The sequence below is a fragment of the Typha angustifolia genome, chromosome 7 (assembly GCF_048772165.1).
Source record: "Typha angustifolia cultivar Huaian chromosome 7, ASM4877216v1, whole genome shotgun sequence".
Classification (NCBI taxonomy): Eukaryota; Viridiplantae; Streptophyta; class Magnoliopsida; order Poales; family Typhaceae; genus Typha; species Typha angustifolia.
Genome location: NC_133245.1, coordinates 878910 through 901066, shown reverse-complemented (window position 1 = coordinate 901066; position 22157 = coordinate 878910). Strand labels below are relative to the sequence as shown.

At 37.3% G+C, this 22157-nt stretch overlaps 3 protein-coding genes across 3 annotated transcripts; 2 read left to right on the top strand and 1 right to left on the bottom strand.

Moving 5' to 3' along the window:
- Positions 1-1966: 1966 nt before the first annotated feature.
- Positions 1967-4394, top strand: LOC140763974 (protein translation factor SUI1 homolog). Its single transcript, XM_073102373.1, has 5 exons — positions 1967-2040; positions 2907-3013; positions 3718-3923; positions 4007-4060; positions 4157-4394. Exons 2-5 carry the CDS (start codon positions 2977-2979, stop codon positions 4199-4201), a joined length of 342 nt encoding a protein of 113 aa, XP_072958474.1. The 5' UTR covers positions 1967-2040; positions 2907-2976; the 3' UTR covers positions 4202-4394.
- A 717-nt stretch (positions 4395-5111) lies between these two features.
- On the top strand, positions 5112-14507 carry LOC140762505 (tRNA wybutosine-synthesizing protein 2/3/4). The gene is made up of 11 exons (XM_073100355.1): positions 5112-5649; positions 5756-5946; positions 7271-7649; positions 8791-9190; positions 9767-10942; positions 11076-11205; positions 11496-11731; positions 11829-11964; positions 12381-12457; positions 13756-13862; positions 13954-14507. Exons 1-11 carry the CDS (start codon positions 5163-5165, stop codon positions 14052-14054), a joined length of 3420 nt encoding a protein of 1139 aa, XP_072956456.1. The 5' UTR covers positions 5112-5162; the 3' UTR covers positions 14055-14507.
- Positions 14508-14857: 350 nt separating this feature from the next.
- Positions 14858-19768, bottom strand: LOC140762754 (calcium-dependent protein kinase 2-like). The gene is made up of 9 exons (XM_073100690.1): positions 19499-19768; positions 18526-19367; positions 16577-16720; positions 16270-16422; positions 16052-16167; positions 15809-15976; positions 15605-15732; positions 15414-15513; positions 14858-15337 (listed from the first exon to the last, which is right to left on the bottom strand). The coding sequence occupies exons 2-9, from the start codon at positions 19301-19303 to the stop codon at positions 15263-15265; spliced, it is 1662 nt and encodes a 553-aa protein (XP_072956791.1). The 5' UTR covers positions 19304-19367; positions 19499-19768; the 3' UTR covers positions 14858-15262.
- Between the last annotated feature and the right edge of the window lie 2389 nt (positions 19769-22157).

Below are 22157 nucleotides of genomic sequence, written 5' to 3'. Positions count from 1 at the left end.
CACTAATAATGCTTGCTGTGTGTTAATAAAATCACCTTTTCTTGTCGAAACCAGAATAATTCTAGGCTGTTCATCCTTGTGATTCCTACGCTCGTAGATACAAAAGAAATGCTCACATCGATCATATCCATTTTTCTCTTCCTTAACAAATATTGTAGATGCTGCTCGTTTGCTCACACCAATTTACTCGTACGGAGAAACTAGAAAGCTATTAGTTAGTGAAAATAGTTCCTCGTCTCGTGGCACTTTTTTCTGGGACTTATTTAACTGATGCTCATCAAGGAAATTGTATACTGCTTCATTCTGTTGCACTTGACATAGTAGCTGATTTGGTATTGCACAGTCGTAATGAGGAAAACACACTACAAGTGGATTTGAACAAACTCAATTGTAGTTACTAAGGAAGTAGAGGTAAGTTGAGGGATGCGAGAAGGGAATTATAGAGCAGCAGGCAAATCACTTGAAACCGAGAGTTAAGTTGAGAGATTCAGAATCAAGTTTTTTGGCTTAAACAGTATTAGAATGTTAAGTTGATGCTGACTATTTATTTACCGTGAGATAGATACATCCTAAGATGATTACTGATGCTTTTTGCTCCACTCATTGAATTTTAATAATCTATAACTGAATTTAGAAGGATAAGAAGTGAACTGCAGCTCTCAATAGGTAAAAGTTGAGCTGCAATCAGTTCTGTAACGTTATTTAGTTTCATCATATCTTCATATCAGAGTATCAAGTAGTCTAGCTTTTACTGTCTGTCATAATTTTTTTTCCGTTCGGTGTGAAGACTGCACGTACTTATTCAGTTTGACTCGATCCTCTCTTGCTCGACCTTTCTTTTTTCTCTATTAGGTTAAGGCAATTGACGGGGATATGATCGGCACAAGCTAGAGCGGCGTACTTACCGTCTTGTGTCGGCACAGTCATGACCATCGTTGTGCTGGATGATTTCTTGCAGTTTTAGATGGATAATTTTCTCCCGAGAAAAACATTGCTAAAGAAATCATCACCAAAGAACCCTAATGTAAATAAACTTATGCGAATCTACTTATAAATGCAAAATGCTCTCTTTGAGATCCGAATACGATTCAACTCAGTGCTACCTGCATTATGAAACTTCTCCTTCACTAGAATTTGTACACCTTCCTCCAGTTTGCAAATTATTCTGACGAGTTCCAGATCGCTTCTCTTTGCTATGTTTCCTGTCCAATTTAGAGAGCAACAAAAGAGTTCTTCCCGGGTATTGCCTTTTAACCTTCTCTTTCCTGTGGTCTGGAGGCGGTGACTCTGTGAACATCCGTTGGAATGCAATCTCCTCAATAGAAAGTTCTTCAATGTTTTGCTGGATGATTCCTTGCAGTCTTGGATGGATTAGTTTCCCAAATAATTATACTTCTAATTTCCAGAATCGCAGATTTTTTACAAGCTTTGGTATTTTGCATATAACACCTAATAATTAAGCAGTTTTACCAAATTCCTTGCCAGTGAGTGAATTGACACAAGAAAGATATTCCTATATAATATAAGTTCTGACCGAATATTCCCCATTCGTCCATTGAATTAGAAAACTCCCCGCGAATCTGGAAACCTTCCACTAGTTCACCGCGCTCGTCGGTACTAGTATTACCGCATAATTTGCTGAGGAAAGGCCAACGAAGTCAGAAGGACGGCGGAGGACCCGACCCTGAGGAAGAAAACGAGCCAAAAAGCGAACGCGGGTTACCATTCCTTTCCTTTTTCTGGCGCAGTCACGTGCTCATAATTATTCGCCGCCACGTGTGCGGTCACCATTAGTTATTCCTATTCCCATTTCCACTTCGGAAGACTTACCCCAAATCGAATAGAAAATGTCGACCGTCCAATGGATGATTGATTCTCGACCGTATGCGATCTTATGATGGACGGCGCTGATGTCGGGTAGATGGAATTTGCGTCCGGATTGGCGGTTCGTTTTGTCTATAAATATATCATAAGGTAGAGAACAAAGCAAACGCTTCCACCGCTTGGATTTGGGGAAAATCCTATCCGCCTCTAGAAAAGGTATATCTCTCTTCGTCCTCTCTTGAATTTCTGCTAATTAGGTCTTCATTTGTTGATCTCTTGCTCCCGGTTTCCTCTGGGGAACATTTTCCGGTTCTATTTGTCCATCTTTTGATGACTAGGGTTTGTTGTTCTTAGATCTATGATGATCTTTTGTTGATTGCGCTTAGCTTTATTTTTATGGTTTGGTTCATCCAGTGGTAAAAGATGTCGTCTGTTATTGCTATTAATTGGTTCTGTAACGTTGCTATCTTCGCAAACCGCCGATCTTATTGTGAGCTGGAAAAGAGAGAAACTTTGTGATTTTGAGCTCTATGCTGTTATAGCTGTTAAATTTTCTTGTCATTGGGGTCGAATAATTGTTGTTGGGACTTTTCCTCTGTGTGTCATATAGCTCATGTAGTAATCAAGGATTGTTTGATGATGAAGCTCAACAAATATATCTTTTATACACTAGAAAATATGAACAAAAAATTGCCAAATAGTTAACTGAAGAAAGATGAAAGACGTCTCCTTCACAAGTTCCAATCAATCAAAACAACAATACAACGTATAGTGCCTGTATGCATAGTTCAATACCATACGCAGATGCAGTCCATCTAAATCTAGTGCTTATGGTCCCATGTTCCATGTATGTTGTAGTGAACATTGGGTTATTCAGCTAAGCCATGGACAGGTATCATTGCAGTTAGTTCGTGGCAATGCATGTCATGGCATATAATATTTTGCTGCTTAGTTATGTTTCGTCTACACATTGCCTTTTGCATGTATACAAGTATAATTATGCAACCATTCATATTTAATTTTGAATTGTTTTTATTATTTAGTTTTTTTGATTATGGGTGTAATGATTACTTTTCATGCAGTTTTGTCATATTGAAACAAAAACAAAGAAAAAGTTCGGACAGTTTCAACACCTTTTAACAGCCAAAGTTCATGTCTGATCTCGACGTGCAGATTCCTACTGCCTTTGGTATGTTTCTTATTATACTAATTGTTAATGTTCTTTTCATATTTAATGGCATTACAGTACTTTCTTTTTCTTTCAATTAAATAGTTCGGTTACTTTTGGAGATGAAAATTATGTTTCATGCTATCACTAATGGTTTCTCTAAGGGGCACTTTCCTTATAAAAAGTTCAAGGACAAAGTAGTTTCACTTCTAATCTAGGTCACGATGTCTAATTAACATTACATAAAAATCAAATCCTAGAATGACGGTTCAACCTGTGCTTGGCCTTGCGAATGAGTAGTAGCATGGAACATATTAGTAAAATGGTCGGAGAAATGCACCACTTTATTTTGAAAGAAGACATAGCTCTCTTGTACATGCCTCATAGGAAATACTTATTGTCCTACTTTTGCTTCAAAATGTAAACTCACATGTTTGCCCCTCCACAAGGTCCTGCACAGCCACACATACATGTGTTTGTGCATTTGCACGATGCCAAGGTAACATAGTATCCCCTGGCACTTTTGACTGCTTATATGCCACGCTGATTGAGATGATCTATATATATCTATATATATATATATATATTTTGGTGTGAGCTTTTGTGTAGAGAACACTCTTGTGTAGGTAGTAAATATTTGTACCAGCTTTGCCTGGTCCTTCAACTGCATTGTGTTAGCTCTATATAAAATTGAATGGCATTTTAATTATTTCCAACGTTGATAGACCCATTTGCTGAGGCAAATGCTGAGGATTCTGGTGCTGGGTCGAAGGAATATGTGCATATCCGCATACAGCAGCGGAACGGAAGGAAGAGCCTGACAACTGTGCAGGGGCTGAAGAAAGAGTTCAGCTACAGCAAGATTCTGAAGGACCTCAAGAAGGAATTCTGCTGCAACGGCACTGTAGTCCAGGATCCGGAGCTGGGCCAGGTATGCATTAGTTACCGAGATATTGTCCTTTTTATTATATCTGCAACTAACTTGTATCACTAATTAACCAACAATTCCCACAGGTTATTCAACTTCAAGGTGATCAACGTAAAAATGTCTCCACCTTCCTAGTTCAGGTACTTACACCCGGAAATTACATGTTTCTCCACGACCTGTCTTCCATTCATTTATTGAGATTGGTAGCTGATGCCTTTTTTTTTCCCCTTTTACAGGCTGGCATCGTGAAGAAAGAGCATATTAAGATCCACGGTTTCTAAAGTCCATACAAATGCTTGCTTATTAGTATCATCCTCATATAGGAAGTTTTCGATTATTTGTACTAGCTGAATAACTGTGGGTGTAGGCTTTCCTGGTTTTAATGCAAGTTGTGTCCGCATTCGAGTGTGTACTAGATCTTTGAACATGGATTGTTTCCGATACTGCTCATCGAATAAGAAACTTATTGCACTACATTCTATGCCCCATTTATTCTCTTTCATTTTGGTTATTCCAATTGTTCTTCACTCTGGATACGGTTTTGTTATATTTTGGGGGAAGCAGAAAGTTTTCACAGCTTCCAAGTTGATAACAATTGTATGGTGATTCTTATTTTTGACCGGTAGGTATTATTTTTTTTTTCTATGATCAAGGAAGTTGTTGGACCGATTCTAATTCTAAATAATTATTATTAAAAAAATTATATAATAATTTGATGGCTACGTTTAATTGATGGTTTAGTTTAACAGCTACGGCAGCACAGCTACCTTGACTTAAAATGAGTAGTTCGTCACGATGATTTATAATGTTTTGTCGGTAGCTAGACAGATTAGGATATTAGTAAAAGTTTTATGAGGTCTTAGTGGGATTTAGTTTTTGTTCAGCCCATGTAGCCGTCCCCGTCCCAGTGTGTAATTTTATTCTTTTAATAATTCTTGATTCTGGTTCGCAGTGCGAAGTATTGGTAGTAAATTGTTCTCGTTCACTGCTGTGACATTGATTGGTTGACATATTAGAGGTTTGGCACTCAACATAGGGACGATTTAAAGATGATCTTTCGCCGAAAAAATATGGTAGAGTCCGCATCTGAATTTGTTCCCGCCCACTTCTCAGCCCTAATATTTTACAACGAGGCCCATGTCCGACTGATGTCCGGCCCGGTTGGGCCCTGAGACTTATAACTAGTAAAGAGTCCAACCCAGTAGAGTGGAGCAGAGGGTGGAGGAGTTGTCACCACAAGAGATGGAGTTCCAGAAGCGGAAGGAGCAGACTCTGGCCGCCTTGTCGTCGCCTTCGCCGGACAAGTCTCCAAAAGGCGGCGTGGACGCGCCCATCGTGCCACTCCTCGAGGCCATCAACCGCCACCCCTATTACTTCACCACCAGCTCCTGCTCCGGCCGCATCTCCATCCTCTGCCACACCAACCCCAACCATAACCCTAGCCCCTCCACCCAAGAAGTTTCCAACGAAGACAAAAGCAATAACAACAACAAGAAGACGACGACGAAGAAGAAAGCCGGGGGAGGCGGATGGGTCTTCGTCTCCCACGAACCCGCCGACCCGGACGCCGTCGTCGATATCCTCTTCAAGGGCCACCAAGATGAAACCTTGGTTGGAGGAGATCTCGTTTGCAGATTCGAGCCCCTGATCATAGCCGTTGATTGCCGTGATGCTGCCGCGGCGCAGGAACTTGTCTCGTCTGCCATCTCAAGCGGGTTTAGAGAGTCGGGTGAGTGAGGTCTCTTGGGGTTGTGCACATCTTCCCACATTTTTATTCGTTTTGTTGCACATTTTGATGACTTCGTTGCAAAAGTTAAGTTGTCGCTCTTGTTTAGGTATAACAAGTTTACGAAGGCGCGTTATGGTTGCCATACGATGTTCTATACGGTTAGAGGTGCCGCTAGGACAACTTGGTAAAATTATAGTTTCACCTGATTATATTCGCTACCTAGTGAGAATTGCCAATGATAAAATGGAGGTGAACAAAAAGAGGGCAGATGGATTTCTTCGTGTTTTGCAAACGAAGGTAAAATCTGGACTGCATACTCTTATTGTCTTGTTATTTAACATTATCATTTGCTCGTCTTGGTTATTATTTATGTAGGGCTATGTTGTGCTTGACGGTACCTTTCTTGTTTACAGCATCATTTTTCATTCCAAATTGTTATTTGCTAGTGTCCTGCGTCCCTTCTTTACATGTTAGACTGGCACATTTTGTTGTCCTTAGATCAGCTACAATGCCAAGTTACCAGAAGATCTATTTCCTTCATGATTTGTTTTAACTGACACACAATCTTTGAATAATCATGCACCAGTAAGTATGAGGCTTCATCTCCCAGTAAAGCTACGGAATTTTTAAAAATATCTTAGCTAGTAAATAGGAGAACAAGTGATTCTTAATGACTAGATGCTAAGTGGGTGTGTCTACATGAAAATTAAGAAGTGAAGCAGCTAGAAAAATAAATAAAAGAAATAATAAATGAAATAAAGTCTAAACTAATTTGTAAACTGACAAAATAAAAGATTTGTATGTACCCGACGAATATAGAAAGCCATTAGATCCCATCAATTTGGAAAAGACGAGTTCCAGTCTGTTGCACATCTAAAATAATGTGCTTATTAACATGTTTAGTCCATCAATGCTTGCGACTTGGTAAGGTTTTATCAGGTGCATAATTAGTTGCATTTAGGATTTTTGAAAGGCTAGCTACCATAAAGCTCGTTCTTTTTTTTTTTTTCTTTCTTCAGAATAGTGGGAACATCATATAGCTCTTATATCTTTATTTTCCAGTGCTTTGCTTTCTGGAATTGCTTTACTGCTTTTATCTACAATTTCTTGACCAAATTCCCATGTGTGGAGTAAAATGACTGCATGATGATTCTGCCGTATGCCCATCAGTCAAATTTGGTTCTCATAATTTATTTGTTCATTTCAAAAGTAATTTTTTTAATTCTGAAATACAATCCCTTATTCTAAAATAATAGCTAAATATTATAATAGTCATATTTTAAAATAAAAATACTATTAATTAAAGTTACATCTTATACCACACACTAACTCAATTATTAATTTACTCTTGATATCTATTCTATTAATATATTTTATATCAATAAAGATATTTATCATAATTTGATAAAGATAAAATATATATTTTTTTTAATCTTTTTCTTCACTCTGTATCACATTAAAGGTAATTATTATACTCTTATTGTAGAATACTAATAAACAAAAATAATTATTTCTGGAGCAAAGACCTTATTTTAAGAATAATTAACAGGAATCTATTCTATAAATGCCCTTATTCGTAAAGTGAATGAGGCGTACTCATCTGCTCCAGTTGGAATTACAGGGTCTCCCAAAATCAGCAGAGGACATAACTCATTTGAATGAGAGACATGTGGCTCAGCTTACTGATGAAAAACTTTCTTTGGAGCTTGTACCGAAGCTTCCTGAGGGACACCTAGTATTGGTAGATGGAAATGATAAAGATAAGTGTGCTGACCAGCCAGCCGACATTTCATCAGTGTTAAAGAATGGAAGTGTCGCTGTTAAGTGTTGTGACCAAGATAATACCTTAGACTTCGGCAAAGATGAAGGTGCTCTTTCATCTGCTGGATCTTCTGGAAATGACAAAGGTGCTGAGGATTTCAATAGTTCACTAAAAGCATCAAACTGTAAAGATGAAGGGGAAACTGGACCTGTAGAGGATACTGCGTGTCATGCTTTAGGTAACATGAAAAGTATTTTTCTCAGTCTACTCATGTATATATTTTTGGGAAATAGTTTCAAAGATGTGTCGATTCCTGTTTTTAGTCTCTAAATTGTTGTTACTAGCAAAATTTCTGTCGGTATTTTGGGCACATTCTTGATCTATGCTTACTGCAGACATTCATGATAAGAATTATAGTGGGCATATAGACCTTGTGCTTTCCTATGGTTTTTTTATTTGTTGAGATGGTTGTCACTTAGATATTAGTCATTGGAAAATTCTCCTTTATTTGTTAAAAAGAAAAGCCAATATAGCAGCTAATTTGGAGATCTAGCTTACTATTATGCCAAAAGAGACCTGATACCATGACAGGTTGATTGAAGAAGACTTTAAATGTGTTACGAGAGACTTCTTGGGTCATTAGGTATCCTATTGTATATGATTAGGGAGATATCCTATTTGTATAATTTGTTGATTTACTTATATTGTAGCTGTTCATGGCATTAGTCACAGTTCGAATACAGCCTTTTATTTATGATTTGGAGTAGAGAGAATGCATGTCAAATCTCCTTCTTACTGTACATTCTGTTTCCAGTGCCTTGTGAAGTTGCTATTGTTATATTCACTTGCTTGGAAGAACCTCCCTTTTTTCCTTTTTAGCAGGATGTGAGGGTCCGAGTAAGACAATTTACAGGTTTATCTAGCTGCCTTGAATTTCTGTGCAAAGCTTGGTTATTACACTCTCTTTAATTAATTTTAAGAGTTTGTAAAATATATAGATTTTGTTGCATGAACAAGAAAATGGAGAAGCTCTAGGTTTTTGACTGGAGGATCATAATTTGAACAGAACTGGTGCACGATAAAGTTGTGTACAACTACATCTATCATCAAAAGGATTCTATTGGCCCTGAGAAATGAGAGCTTATCTATTCAGTATCGTACATCAGAACAGATGAATATGAGAGATACTCTACTAATGCAATTACTATAACTCAGCTGTTTTGCATCATAAGTTCTATTTTACCCATCTTCATAATAGGTTATTTGTTTTCTGTAGATTGAACTGCTAAATTTAAAATTATCCTCAATTTTTATGGTGCAATTGGATGATTAAAGTTAACTGCGTTTTTGCTATAGATTAAGTTGCAATTTATGAACAGAGTCATCAGGAATGTATAGGTGCTGTATTTCTGTTGCCTTATTGAAGATTACTGGTGAGCCAATTGAGAAGATATTTCTTTGGGGTCACTCTTCTTGTGCATTGAACAGCAGGGGAGAGAAGGAACTGTTAGTTTTTGGTGGTTTTGGAGGCATAGGACGGCATGCACGAAGGAACTATACTCTGATGCTTAATCCTCAATCTGGCTTATTAAGAGAAATGGATGCTAAGGGACCACCTTCGAAGCGCTTGGGCCATTCAGCAACAATTGTGGGGAACAATGTTTATGTTATTGGAGGAAGAACTGGTCCATCACAAATTCTTAATGATGTTTGGGTTCTACAGACTCCTGAAAGTAGATGGTTGCAGTTAGGATGCACTGGAGATTTGTTCAAACCTAGGTAACTAGCTAATGGGTGAAATCTAGATTCTCTTTATACCAAATAAAGTTTTCTGCTTAATTGGATAGTCTAAGTGAAATACAGTTATCTTACCCCTTTATTTGAATTTTTGTAGACCAACTTAGCAAATCATTTTATATCATCTTTTCTTTCTGGTTAAACATGCCTGGAATTACTGTGATCAGGAAAGATGTGCTCAGTTTTGAAAGTTTTAGTAGTTAACTTTTTGATGTATTATTTATTATTTAAGTTGCAGGAAATATTTAAGCATTAGTCTAAAGTAGTAGAATATCTTAATAGCAGGGAGAACAATATTCTGCTACATATTGACACTCTTTCTTTGATGTGCACATTTAATGAGTTATATTTTACTTTGAAGTCTCCCTAAGACAAAGTACTTCTCCTGCTGTGGATCCTTAAATAATCTCCAACTCTTGTTTTTTTGTCAAGTTAAACTGCAACAAGATGCCCCTTCAGAAGTCATAAAAGCATCTGTTACTGTTGCCCTGTTAACAAGATGCCCAGTTAATTATGCAAATCCATTTTCTTCTTTCTAAATTGTTATCTTATTTACAGGCACCGACATACTGCTGTTGCTGTAGGTTCGTATATATATGTGTTTGGTGGACTTAGTGGTGAAGTTATCTATAATTGCTTGAGTGTCCTGAATACTGAAACTTTACATTGGCATGAGGTTTGCATTGAAGGAGAATGGCCATGTGCTCGTCATTCACATTCTTCCGTGGCCTATGGGTCACAATTTTTTATGTTTGGTGGTCATGATGGTGAGAAGGCACTTGATGACCTTCACAGTTTTGATATCAGAACATTACAGTGGAAAAAGGAGAAGACAACTGGGAAAGCTCCTTCTCCTAGATTTTCACATTCAATGTTCATTTATAAAACTTATCTTGGAATAATAGGTGGTTGTCCTGTTAAACAACATTACCAAGATTTGGTTCTGCTGAACCTGCATCATCGTGTCTGGTTGCATGTCACTGTCGAATCTCTAAGTAAAAATCTCTGGGTTCGTAGCTCAACTGTTGTCATTGATGATGACCTTTTTGTTCTTGGTGGTGGGGCATCATGTTATGCATTTGGGACAAAATTTAATCAGCCAATGAAAATTAATCTGCAGTTTTTGGAGTCTGTACATGACTTTTCATCTGATGAGGATAATAAGCCACTTGGAGAATGTAATAAGGTAAACCACAGTACAAGCTCAAAATACAATAAGAATTTACAGGGAAACACTGAGAGTTATAACTCAATTCCTGTGATTGACATGTCTGCTGGTGGAGATAGGCACTATACAGATGCTAAACAGCTTGTCTTACAACTTGAGAAAAAGTATGCTAAAGTAGCAAAGGATATTTTGAAAAAGTTTGGATGGTTGGATCTCACTAGGAAAGTTGTACCAAACCAAGATGGTTGTTTTATCAAGTTACCAATTAATACAACCTTTAAAGTCTTGTATCTGGATGAGCAACTCAACTCGAAAACTAAATTTGGTGATTTGGATCAATTTCATCAGCTTGGAGTGTTGTTTGAAAAAGAAATTGCAGTAGAGGATGTTCCTTGTTGCACAGCATTGAAAATTTTGTTGTCATGTGGTGGTTCATTACTAAATGATGATTTGTGCTGCAAGAAAAAACCCTCTAAATCTCCTCGAATCATGATGAGAGAATCGATCAGTCTTTTGCTGAAAACAAAGGGGATGCCTCTTCAACTATTGGAGCAACTGCCTACAAGGTGTCCTTTTCATCATATACTACTTTGACTTGTTTTTGAGAATATCTGTCTTTGATAATTTTCTTAGAGACAGGTCACTACTGCTTATATTGGTAAATCTTATTTTTTTTGTTTACAAGTTGTTGATACTCAGGTGGGAGCATCTTGGTGATATGGTTGTTCTTCCAAAGTCATCTTTTAAGGATGCCTTGTGGGACTCTGTCAGGGAGGAACTTTGGCCTATAGTTGCAAAATCACTTGGTGCTCAGCGTCTTGCTCGCCAAGTAAGTAATTGCTTAGCTTTCAACCTGGCAGCTGTCATCAAATATATCTTTGTCTGAGGTGTTTGTTCCATCATGTTATATTCTTAGAGAACTGCCAAGTGCCAATGATATTCTAGGATAAAGACATTTTGATTACAGCTTTGTTGGGACTGTTAATTCTTAAGCTTAATGCCTGAATGCAGCTTACATGTAAAGTGAAATCTAAAATTGAAACATGTTCTTTCTTTCTGCATTGGCTTGTTTTTCTGATTGGTTTGGCTTATAAGATAATGTAATGGGCTTTCTTTCAGGGTAGAATCTTACCATCTGGGACAAGAGATAGCACCTTAGAACTTCTTGTTGGCAATAATGGCTGGGTTACCCATCAGGAAAATGGAATTCTCTATTCACTTGATGCTACAAAATGCATGTTTTCTTCAGGAAACCGTTCAGAGAAGCTTCGCATGGCCCGCCTAGATTGCACCAATGAGATTATTGTTGATTTATTTGCTGGTATTGGATATTTTGTGCTCCCGTTTCTTGTTAAGTACGTCATCCTTGTTTTTAATATTTTTATGTTTCTAGTTCTCAGCAAATGTTAATTGTTCATAGTATTGAAAATCAATGATATGACTTGTTCTCAGGGCTAATGCAAAACTAGTTTATGCTTGCGAGTGGAACTCCCATGCCTTAGAGGCTCTTGAGCATAATATAAATGCCAATTTTGTGGCAGATCGGTGTGTTATACTCAAAGGAGATAATCGTGTTATTGCACCCAAAGTAAGTATATTCTTTAGACATTTTCTCAGATTTTAATCAGTTATATCATATATGCCAGATAAATGTTTAATCGCAAATCTGTTGCACGGTGCGTACGCATGTTCTTATTCTTTTTGCCTTTCTAGGTTGCGTAAATGCCATCTTCATCTATGTTCTTAATATATCAGGGCCAATATTGGACACTCTCAGGTTGCATCAGCCTAGGTGGGCTTGTAGAAAATAGTATGGGTTCTTAGATCTAAGGTAGCTTTCAAATGGATGGCGTAAAAGGGGGGATGTATTACTTGGAGCTAATATTGCTGCCTGTTTGCTTTGACTGTCTGCCTAACAATTGTGTGGATGAACTGTCGTGATTAATCTAATTGTAGGACTAAGAGGTACAAAGATGTACTGACTTTTACTTGTGAAACTTTTAGGGAGTTGCTGATCGTGTTTGCCTTGGTCTCCTACCTTCAAGTGAATGTAGCTGGGTTACTGCTGTTAGAGCATTAAGGTAATAAATTCATCTGGTATCTACTATTTTTCTTCATTTTTCTTGTCTTCTGTTCGACAAATATCATTTGTGCATGTAGTTTCTCTGTCTTGTTGCTTTGATATTTTGGTGTGCATGTTTTTTCTTTACCAGCTAAAAATATATTAATGGTCTTGAATGAAACTTGAAAGTGCAAATAATGGTTCATAACTTACAAATGTGCATATTTACTTGCAGTTGATTTCTCATATGGCCTATCATCTGCCCACAAATGTCTTTTAACACAAAGGAATGACCATTCATCAGATGCCTTATATTATAATGTTTATGTGGATTTTAAAACTTTTGCAGAATTAAATTTAGTGGAATTCGAGATAATAAGGCCACAACACATTTTATATCTGATAGAGGCTAGTTCATGTACATTCTTTTTGACTTGGAACAGATAAGGAGCACTACAACAGTGCTTTGGGTGTTTTACTTGACCATACATCTGCTGTCATGAGTTAACAGTATGCAACAAGAATGCAACCCATAATACTGTAACTAAAATTCTCTGCATTCTGAAAGATCTAACCTTGTGGAGACAACACTAGTGAAAGAATGAGGATAACACCTGAAAAATATAGCCGTGGACCAAAATAGGACTGAAGCCCAATAGTGGTCAAATTTATTTAGAATGGGTAGGTACATTAGGAGTAGGAAGATGTGGTTCCATGTGATATGCTTTCTCTCAATTTAGTCTTTACAACCAGTATTTCTGGCATTTGTAGGCATTTTCTTGCAAAATTACCAATTTAGCACATGATAATGCTTTGGGCTGGAATTTAGTTACCGACTTGCTGAGCATATAAGTTTTATGTTTTCCTTATTAAACAATAATGCCTCATTTGGTGGGTGCATGTCTCCCTTATTTTGCGAATTACCTCTCCTTGTTTTGTGAATTAACTCTTTTATTTGTAAATAGCAACCAAACGTCTATCTCTCTCTAGAAATGTGTATAAGTGTAGTCAAATTGCATAAGTTATTTATGTTTTTCTATCTCAGGTGAGGGGGTGTTATAAAGTTCCACATTTATTTCTTTTGTGTTTAATTTTTTATTTGTGTTTGAGGCTTATACACTAACTAAACGAGGCTTAAAACATTGACTTCAGGAGACAATGGAAACGCATTTATTATGTGTAGACTGTTAGTTCATATGATGCATCAGTCTTATGTTCTATTTATGGTAGTCTAGGTGACAACAATGCAGAGCTTTTTGATGTTTAATTCCAGCAAACAGTGACACAAACATATGACTTTCCCTCATATTTTCGTAGGGTGGGAGGGGGCATATTGCATGTACATGGCAATGTCAATGATTCAGAAGAGTCATCATGGATAGATTACGTTGTAAGATCCATCAGTGGCATATCAGAATCTGAAGGTATCATGTGATCTAAATGTAGTTGTTGTAAGCTAAATTTTCTATCTAGGGAAGTGAAGCAATTGATTGTATTGGGCCTTTTACATTTCAGGCTTATTGTGGGATGTTTCAGTACAACACTTGGAGCGTGTAAAGTGGTATGGACCTCACATTCGTCACCTAGTTGCTGATGTGAGGTGCAAGCAATTATAAGAACCACATTTTTGCTGAGGTACTTGTTCATGCCCACTGTGGGGAGGTGAAAGCTTATGGGTAGCTCAAGTGGTTGCATCATAGTGGCAGACCTTCAATCTGTTGGCTGATAGAGAAGCCTAAAACCCAACTATGGCACGTTGCAAAGGTGCATGGTGTTTGTGGGAGATGATGCTGATATGGTCGGGCTTAGCTTTGGGTCCCTCATGCAGAGTTGCATCTCAACAGGCACTTGGTCTCAGCAAGAATTAGACCCACTCGTTTTTATCTAAATTATGTTTAATAAGATTTCGGACTAAATGAAAACGTCAAATCTGATATTTTTGTACAAGAGATTTGAATTTGTTAGCTCCTTCTTTCTGAGACCTCTATTTAACAATTAGATGTTGGAGAAACAATTTTGTCACGTTTGAAGATGGAAGTGCATTATGCTTGCTCCAACATCAATTTAAATATGATGGACAATACTGTGAATTGAGTTGATCTTTCTGTCCCAAATGCTAATGTCGATGTGGTATGCATAATATAAACTTTGCACTGTTGTTTGCTTTATATGCATGAGGATGCAAATCAGATATTAGAAATGCCTATATCTTGTTTGTGTGCACCATTGTAAAGCTAACAGCTATGCTGCTCAACATATAGCAGATCCAGAATACACGGACGCGAAGCTAGTCAAGTGTTTATTGGTTTCCATCTTATAATGTTATATTTTTATGTGAAAAGGCAAGCAAATTTGAGGAGATTTCAAATATCTACTATTAACAATCGAATCTGATTGAAGATCTCAATAATTATGTCTATATGCCGAACGGAGTAACTTATTGATCCAAACAAATATCTTACAACTTTGTCCCCGTAGAGCAGCTTATTCAGACAAAGAAATATCTTACAACTTTGTTGCAACTCCTTTAAAGACGAAAGAAAGAACTTCACACAAAGAAGGAAAGTTTAAAAGCAATGAAGCAGAGAACATCCATTTCCCTGAGGTTGTTCTTGCGCAAGAAAAACTCACAATATTAGCAGCAGCATACAAATATAACATACGAAGCACGAGCCGTTATTTTTGCCGTTCTCTTTAGTGAACAAACTCTCATTAGGATAGATGTTCTCTTCCTAAATTTGATGCTAGGCACGATCAACAGGACAGAGAAAGAATGCTTCAGGTTTGTCCAACTGTAGATGGTGATGTAACTCTCTCTCGGAGGCTACACAAGCGTAACTGGTTGTTGGATACCACCTCTCATCATTGCACAAAATTCCTCGTAATTAATCCTTCCATCCTATAGCCAGTGAAGCAAACAGTAAGGAGACAATGTATGCAAATCTTAACTAAATATGTGATCATAAGTAGCTTACATTGTCCGTATCAACTTCTGATATTATCTCCTTGATGGTGGTAGCATCACCCATTCCATGGTCTATCAAGGCTGACTCAAGTTCATCTCTAGTAATGTAGCTGTCAAAGAAGTTAGAAAGTTAAGCTAGTCCATGGATAAATCGATTGATCAAAACCAATACAAAACTTTTGTAGGTAAACAACTACTCACCCACTGTTATCTGCATCAAAGTACTGGAAAGCTTTATACAAGTGCTCATCTCTTTCTAGTCTGTGTCGGTGCATTGTGGCTGTGATGAACTCGATGCAGTCGATGGTTCCATTCCCATCCACATCAGCCTGGAAGTTCCAAAAAAGAGAAGCCTAAGGAAATGGGTAGATGGAAGCAATATATTTGTATTGATAAAATTCTTACAGCTTCCATCAACTGCTTTATTTCAGCTTCGGAGAGCTTTGATCCAAGTCGAGCCAAACCCGTTTTCAGTTCTTCATACGTAATGGATCCACTATTGTCAGTGTCAATATTGGTGAACATCTGTTTCAGACCTTTCATTTCTTCTTCATTAAGATTTTCAGCAATGACCTAGAACCAGTTTAGAATCTTAGTATTATAATAAGAACATGATGACAGAAATTTAGTGAAGATTTAGTGGCCAACCTTTAGAGCCATCTGTTTGAGCTTGTTCATTGCTCTGAATTGCTTCATCCTAGTAAGAACTGCGCTGTCTATAGGTCTATCAGATGCCTCACCACCTTCTTTAAGCCATGGATGTTCTGATTAGCAAAACAAGTCAATCATTTCAGTTTGACATGCAAACTATAATAGTACATAATTAATCTGCCAAAATAGAGGCGACATTTGTCTAAGATACACACGTAGAACTTGGGCTGAAGTAATTCTCTTCTTAGGATCCTGTGTCAGCATCTTCCTTACTAGATCTTTAGCACCATGTGATATTGTCGGCCATGGTGAACTTTCAAAGTCAATTTCTCCTCGCAAGATGGCATCAAATATTCCTTTCTCGTTTTCTGTAAAGCAGCACACCCCCGTTCAAGAAAACAAAGTAAAATATGAGAAATTGTCCAATGAATCAATTGATCTGTATCCAATGCTAGAAGATAAAATAAAGTCTCTTGGATATGAATATAATCAATATATGATTGATATGCAAGATATCCATACCAGCCCAGAATGGTGGCACACCACTGAGAAGTATATACAAAATAACACCAGCACTCCAGATATCTATTTCTTTTCCATAACTCCGTCGTAGAACTTCAGGAGCGACATAATAAGCGCTTCCAACTATATCTCTATAAACTTTTCCTGGAGGATTATAGCAGACAAGTAAGCATAATTTGATTAGAGTTCAACAACATAACAAGATGAAGATGTAGCAAAACTTTGCTTACAGATATAGGAAATAAATGTACACAATCATGAATAATTTACCATTACTAAAGTTCAAGGTCTATACCATCTGTACCAATTTGTATAATGTTAATTTCTAACAAGCCAAAAAGGTCTATCCACAATATTTCCAGCAGAGCTCATATAAACACTATTTTGTTGATAACCATCTCAGCAGAGAAAAAGGTAACCCGTCTTATGGTGAAAACTTCTCAAGCAACTGATTGACCTATGAGGAAAATTATAAATGCACTAAGACATTCTGTTGTAGAATACAACGTACAATGGTCAAAGTTATGCTTTAGAAGAGAAAGGAAAGATAACTTAGAATGACAAAAGGAGGACATTGTAGAAATATTTGTAGCATTATTATTATATTAAGTTAATTATTATAGAGTTGGTATACAAAAAGGAACCAATATGTCAAAGTTCCTTCAAGGTGAAATTATTTTGACTAAAATTTGCAATAACTTGAAATACCAAATAAAAACTGATGATAATAGTACCATGAGGCAATAGTTTCAAAAGAACTAGAACTATAGTGCATGTATTTGAATAATGGGCAGCCCTACTCATTGGCCATCAGATTGCCTAGCTGAGGCCTCAGGTACATTATTTGAGCCAGGATGTGCATTTGACAGCTACCATACCATACTAGACTACATATATATTGAATTGACACAGTTTAGGGTGACATGACCTAGCATCATAGCCAATGAGCAACTTTCCCTCCTCTGGCACCACCATCACCGAATAAGCTCTTCAACTGAAACAATACTCATATTATCTCTTTAACTCATAAATTCCAAAGAGAATCACATTTTACTTTCTTGTGTTTCCAATTGATAGTCCAACAAAACCTTAATCAGATAGTAAAGAAACAGCAATTCTTGATGAGCTAAGAATTTAGACAATCAAAATATAAATACCAATGCATGATACTTTTTTCTTATACTGAATATAGTTTTCTTGTAGAATGTAATTTAGAGTGTAATGGTGATGCAATCATCTACTATTTTATCAGTTTGCCACTGTATAGTTATGACAGAAGACACAGAACAGAGTATCAAGTGTAAGCCACAACCACATCAATTAATACAAATGTTTCCCTATAGGAAAATAAGTGTAAGGTTCTGCAAGCAATCTTGTTTTCATAGATTCATAATTCTTTGGTCCCTTATTCATAATCACACTGCTTACCAGCTCTTCAGAGTGTAATACCAAAGTTTTATCAATCAAAAGAGCTTCAACTTGTTAACCAAAAGGGAAAATTATAAAAGTTATCCAGAAAATGATAATAAAGCATGGGAACTCATTGCATTTGTAATATGCTGTTTTCAAATCGTTCGACCAAATCACGTGTAGTAATTTACTTTAGCCATAAGTAGATATGTGTAATGCCCTGGATTGATCTAACATCCTGCAGACTAAGAAGAAGTGATTCCTTTTCAAGAAATCTAGAACTTTAACATAATTGTCTATCTTAACCATCTTAACCGTATGTAAAAAAAGACCGAGAATTATCTACTTGTTAATCGATGGAGACAAATGCTTTTCCAGTCTTTATTAACTCAGTAGACAATTATTTACCAAAAGCTATGCAGCAGAGCAATGCATAATAAGTGGGGCAGCTAGATAACACAACTGTGACCAACTTGAAGCAATAACTATGTGCAGCATGAAATCTTGTGGTCTCGTTGACCAAGGAAACAAATTATTACCTTCCTCAATGAAAACCGAGAGGCCAAAATCAGTAGCTTTCAGCATTGCATTTTCAGCCTTAGTCGCCAGCAAGAAGTTCTCTGGCTTGAGATCCCGATGCATCACCCCCATGAAATGGCAAATGTTCACCACATTGACAATCGCACGGCACATAGAAGCAGCAGCGCGCTCAGAGTACTGCCCCTTTGCGATGATCCGATCAAACAGCTCACCTCCGGCGCAAAGCTCCATAATAAGATTCACGGAGTTCTTGTCCTCGTAGACCCCTTTGAATTCCACGATGTTCGCTTGCCCAGACAAGTGCTGCATGATATTGATCTCCCGCTTGACATCCTCACGGTCATTCTTATTGACAAGCTTACGCTTGGAGATGGACTTACAAGCATACTGCTGGCCAGTAGAGATCTCAATGCAGAGGTAGGTAACGCCGAATTGGCCTCGGCCAAGCTCTTTGCCGAGGGTGTAGAAGGATCTAACATCCTCAAAAGGCTTCCCAAGGATGGTATCTGGGGCATGAACAGGTTTTGGGGGGACTGGGACAGGGGAGGAGGTTGGAAGGGAAGTCTTCGCGGGGGGAGGGGGAGTGTGGTGGATCTCGGGCCGCGGTGGCGGCGGCGGCTGAGCTTGGTGGTCGAAGGGAGGAGGAGGAGGGGAGGGTTTGGGTTGTTGTTGTTGTTGTTGTTGTTGTTGTTGTTGGGGTCTTACTGGCATCTGGTAGGGATGCCCATTAGCTCCACCATGAACCGATGCCTTCTCTTTACCACAGCACTGACCCATGTCTTACCAAAAAGAGAAGAAAAAAAAACCTCGTCTTTTCCTCTCAATTCAAAAATCTACCAATCTAACAAGATAGAGAAAACCCAAATCGCAATTGCAAAAAAAAGAAACCCAAGAAGAACTACATCAGCAGCTGCAAGAAGAGAAAACAGACAAAAAAAAGAAAAAGATTCAGGGAGTCAAATAAAATAATACCCAAGTGGAGTTCTAAAATTTAGAGTTTCTGCACCAAAGCCAATCTGAAAGCCGACTCTTTTGGACCAATATAGATGGGATTCCGCAAGAGTCTTCGGATTGCTCGAACAAAAGAGTAGAATTCTCGTAGTGGTACTATAGAGATTGAGAAGATTAGAATTCTTGGCAGGTTCTAAAAACCTTAGTAGAGGACTTAGAAGAGGAAATTAAGATACATAATGGAGACGACGACGTGGGGGAGGACGACAAATCAAACAATTATCAAATTATCGCGGCTTAATCGTGATTGCAACTAATCCGAAGCAAGCTTGAAGTTTCCTACTTCGTGCGCTGTTCTTTTTTCATTTAAATTAAAAAAAAATAAAATCCTCCTATATCTTTAGATTGAGGTTTATGTAAACCTCAACTAACACCAACTTCACGTCTTCACTTTGAAGTTAGGACTACAAAAAGGAGTGGATATAAAGCAACCAGGGTGAACATATCAAGTTGCCAATATTTACTAGATCAAAGACCTATTAAAAGAATATTTGGGAGGCATATTTAAACGCAACGCAACGCAACGCAACGCAACAAAGTTGAAATTAGATGTATATCATATTCGTATTTGGGCGTGTATAACATATTATAACCCCTCTTACGTTTCTATTCGGTAAATTGCGTTTTAATTAATCATTATCTAATGACAATAAACACGGTTAAACCAATGGTATTTTAATTAAACAAAAAGTTAATAATCCCGTGGACTGATATAGGTTAAACAAGGGAACTAGTTCATAATACATAGATTAAAAATAGACTGCTGGAGATAAGTTTGGTAAGAATAGGCAACGTATGGATGAACTTTAACGTGTCATTAGCCCGTGAATCACGTTCCTTGACATGAAAATGGGCACGTGGGCAGCACTAGTGGAGATAGTAGGGGTGTAAAGGAGGCGCTCAGGTTCGGTCCGAGCCAGGCTCGACTGAGTTGAACCTATACCCGAGCTCGAGTCTAAGCCGGCTCATCCCGACCCAACTCAATTTTTTTTAAAATATTATATATATATATATATTATTAGATCTTTGATATAAAGATATACTCGACTTAAAATTAGCTTTTTTTCGAACCGAATCTAAATTATTCTAATATTCCAGCTCTTACTATATAGTAATTCATGATTTTTGGGTTTTCTTTTAAAAAAAGAAATCCTTAAGACTAATTCATTAGGAGATAATACCAAAGTAGTAGTCCCACTCTAAAGGGTGGTTCAGTTCCGGTTTTACAAGTGGGTGTGTTAAAAAGCCAATCTAACCAAAATGTGAGCTTCCCTACGTATTGCTGCAGCTACTTATGTAGCATATTCGAAGAGAGGGAAATGATACTATTTGTTCATTGCATTCCTGGACAAACGCAAAGATGACCAACCAACTCTAGTAGAGTTGGTAAGTACTTTCTTCGTGACCAAGATGGTCATAAGTTTGACTACAATCCTAAATAGTATCAAATTATTTGGTGGCTTAGTTCAATTCGGTTGATAGTTCGACAATATGGTTAGCTTAAAAAAAATAGCTTGACAGCAGATATCGACAGCGTTTTGTTCGGAGCAATTATTCGATAAAATATATAATTTAAAGCCTAGACTAGACAGGTAAAAATTTGATAGGATCTAAATGTCTCTGTATCTAGAGAGAATTAATTATTTATCTAATTTATATCTAATATTCGGGCTTATAAATAAGAACAAAATTTAAAAGACAAGCGCAAGGATGATGATGCCCAAGCTACCCTTGATGTCACCCCTCTAGGGGGCGGGTGGTGGGCATCGACCCTGCCGTCAGACTGACGGAGTCCCTATCATCCTTTGTCTTTGTTTGAGAACATCTTGAAGAGAAAGAGAAGCGTTTTAAACGAGTTGGGCTTGAGCTTGACATATTAAGTCATTGGGAGGTAGCTGCTCCAGTGCTCCCCACGGTAGTCAAGAGTCATTGAGATCTAAATCTAAGGCCAAACTCCATATTCTTAACTTTTAATAGCTAGCAAGGAAAAAAAGAAGAAGAATAAGAAGATATTTATAATTAAAATGCTAGACGTAAAGAACTACTAACTAACTACTCAAGATAATCATAAGTAAAAACATTAATTCTATGCAACTAAAGAAAAGAGAAATATAAATGAGATTTATATGGTTCAGTAATTTATAAAATTTTAATTCACTTAGTAAAGATTTAAGTATAATAAATGGTTTCAGAAATCTTTAATTTCGCTTAAATATAAGAAATAAGTGCTCTCTCAAAAGCATTTTTCTATTGCTGCAAAACCTCCTATTTTCTATTATCTATCCCAGCGTGTTGGAAGTTCAAACTCACTTTAAATTCAACGCACTTTGTTCAAAACACTGATTGATGCATGGAACAGCCAATGTAGTGTCAAGTTCATCTCATCTTTAATTCCTTTTATTCAACATTGATCATCTCAACCCGATCTCCTTTTTTCTTTTTCCTTTTCTTTTCCTATTTAGAAGAAAAATCGAATATAAATTACTAAATTATCTAAGCAATAGTAATTGCTTAGAAAGATAGAGCTCAACAAAGCTCTTTAGCTTATTCAGGATCAGGATACACCAAGTAGTAATATCCATAGACCATTTTCTCTGAGGAACGTACTTTTTGGTGCAAG

Coding starts and splice junctions, on each gene's coding strand:
- LOC140763974 (XM_073102373.1), top strand. CDS start 2,977: ATGTCTGATCTCGACGTGCAGATTCCTACTGCCTTTG. Junction 3,924..4,006: donor AGGATCCGGAGCTGGGCCAG/GTATGCATTAGT, acceptor CAATTCCCACAG/GTTATTCAACTTCAAGGTGA. Junction 4,061..4,156: donor TCTCCACCTTCCTAGTTCAG/GTACTTACACCC, acceptor CCCCTTTTACAG/GCTGGCATCGTGAAGAAAGA.
- LOC140762505 (XM_073100355.1), top strand. CDS start 5,163: ATGGAGTTCCAGAAGCGGAAGGAGCAGACTCTGGCCGCCTTGTCGTCG. Junction 5,947..7,270: donor TTCGTGTTTTGCAAACGAAG/GTAAAATCTGGA, acceptor TTGGAATTACAG/GGTCTCCCAAAATCAGCAGA. Junction 11,965..12,380: donor ATCGTGTTATTGCACCCAAA/GTAAGTATATTC, acceptor TGAAACTTTTAG/GGAGTTGCTGATCGTGTTTG.
- LOC140762754 (XM_073100690.1), bottom strand. CDS start 19,303: ATGGGTCAGTGCTGTGGTAAAGAGAAGGCATCGGTTCATGGTGGAGCT. Junction 16,168..16,269: donor TACTTCAGCCCAAGTTCTAC/GTGTGTATCTTA, acceptor TTTGCTAATCAG/AACATCCATGGCTTAAAGAA. Junction 15,514..15,604: donor TTTGATGCAGATAACAGTGG/GTGAGTAGTTGT, acceptor CTTCTTTGACAG/CTACATTACTAGAGATGAAC.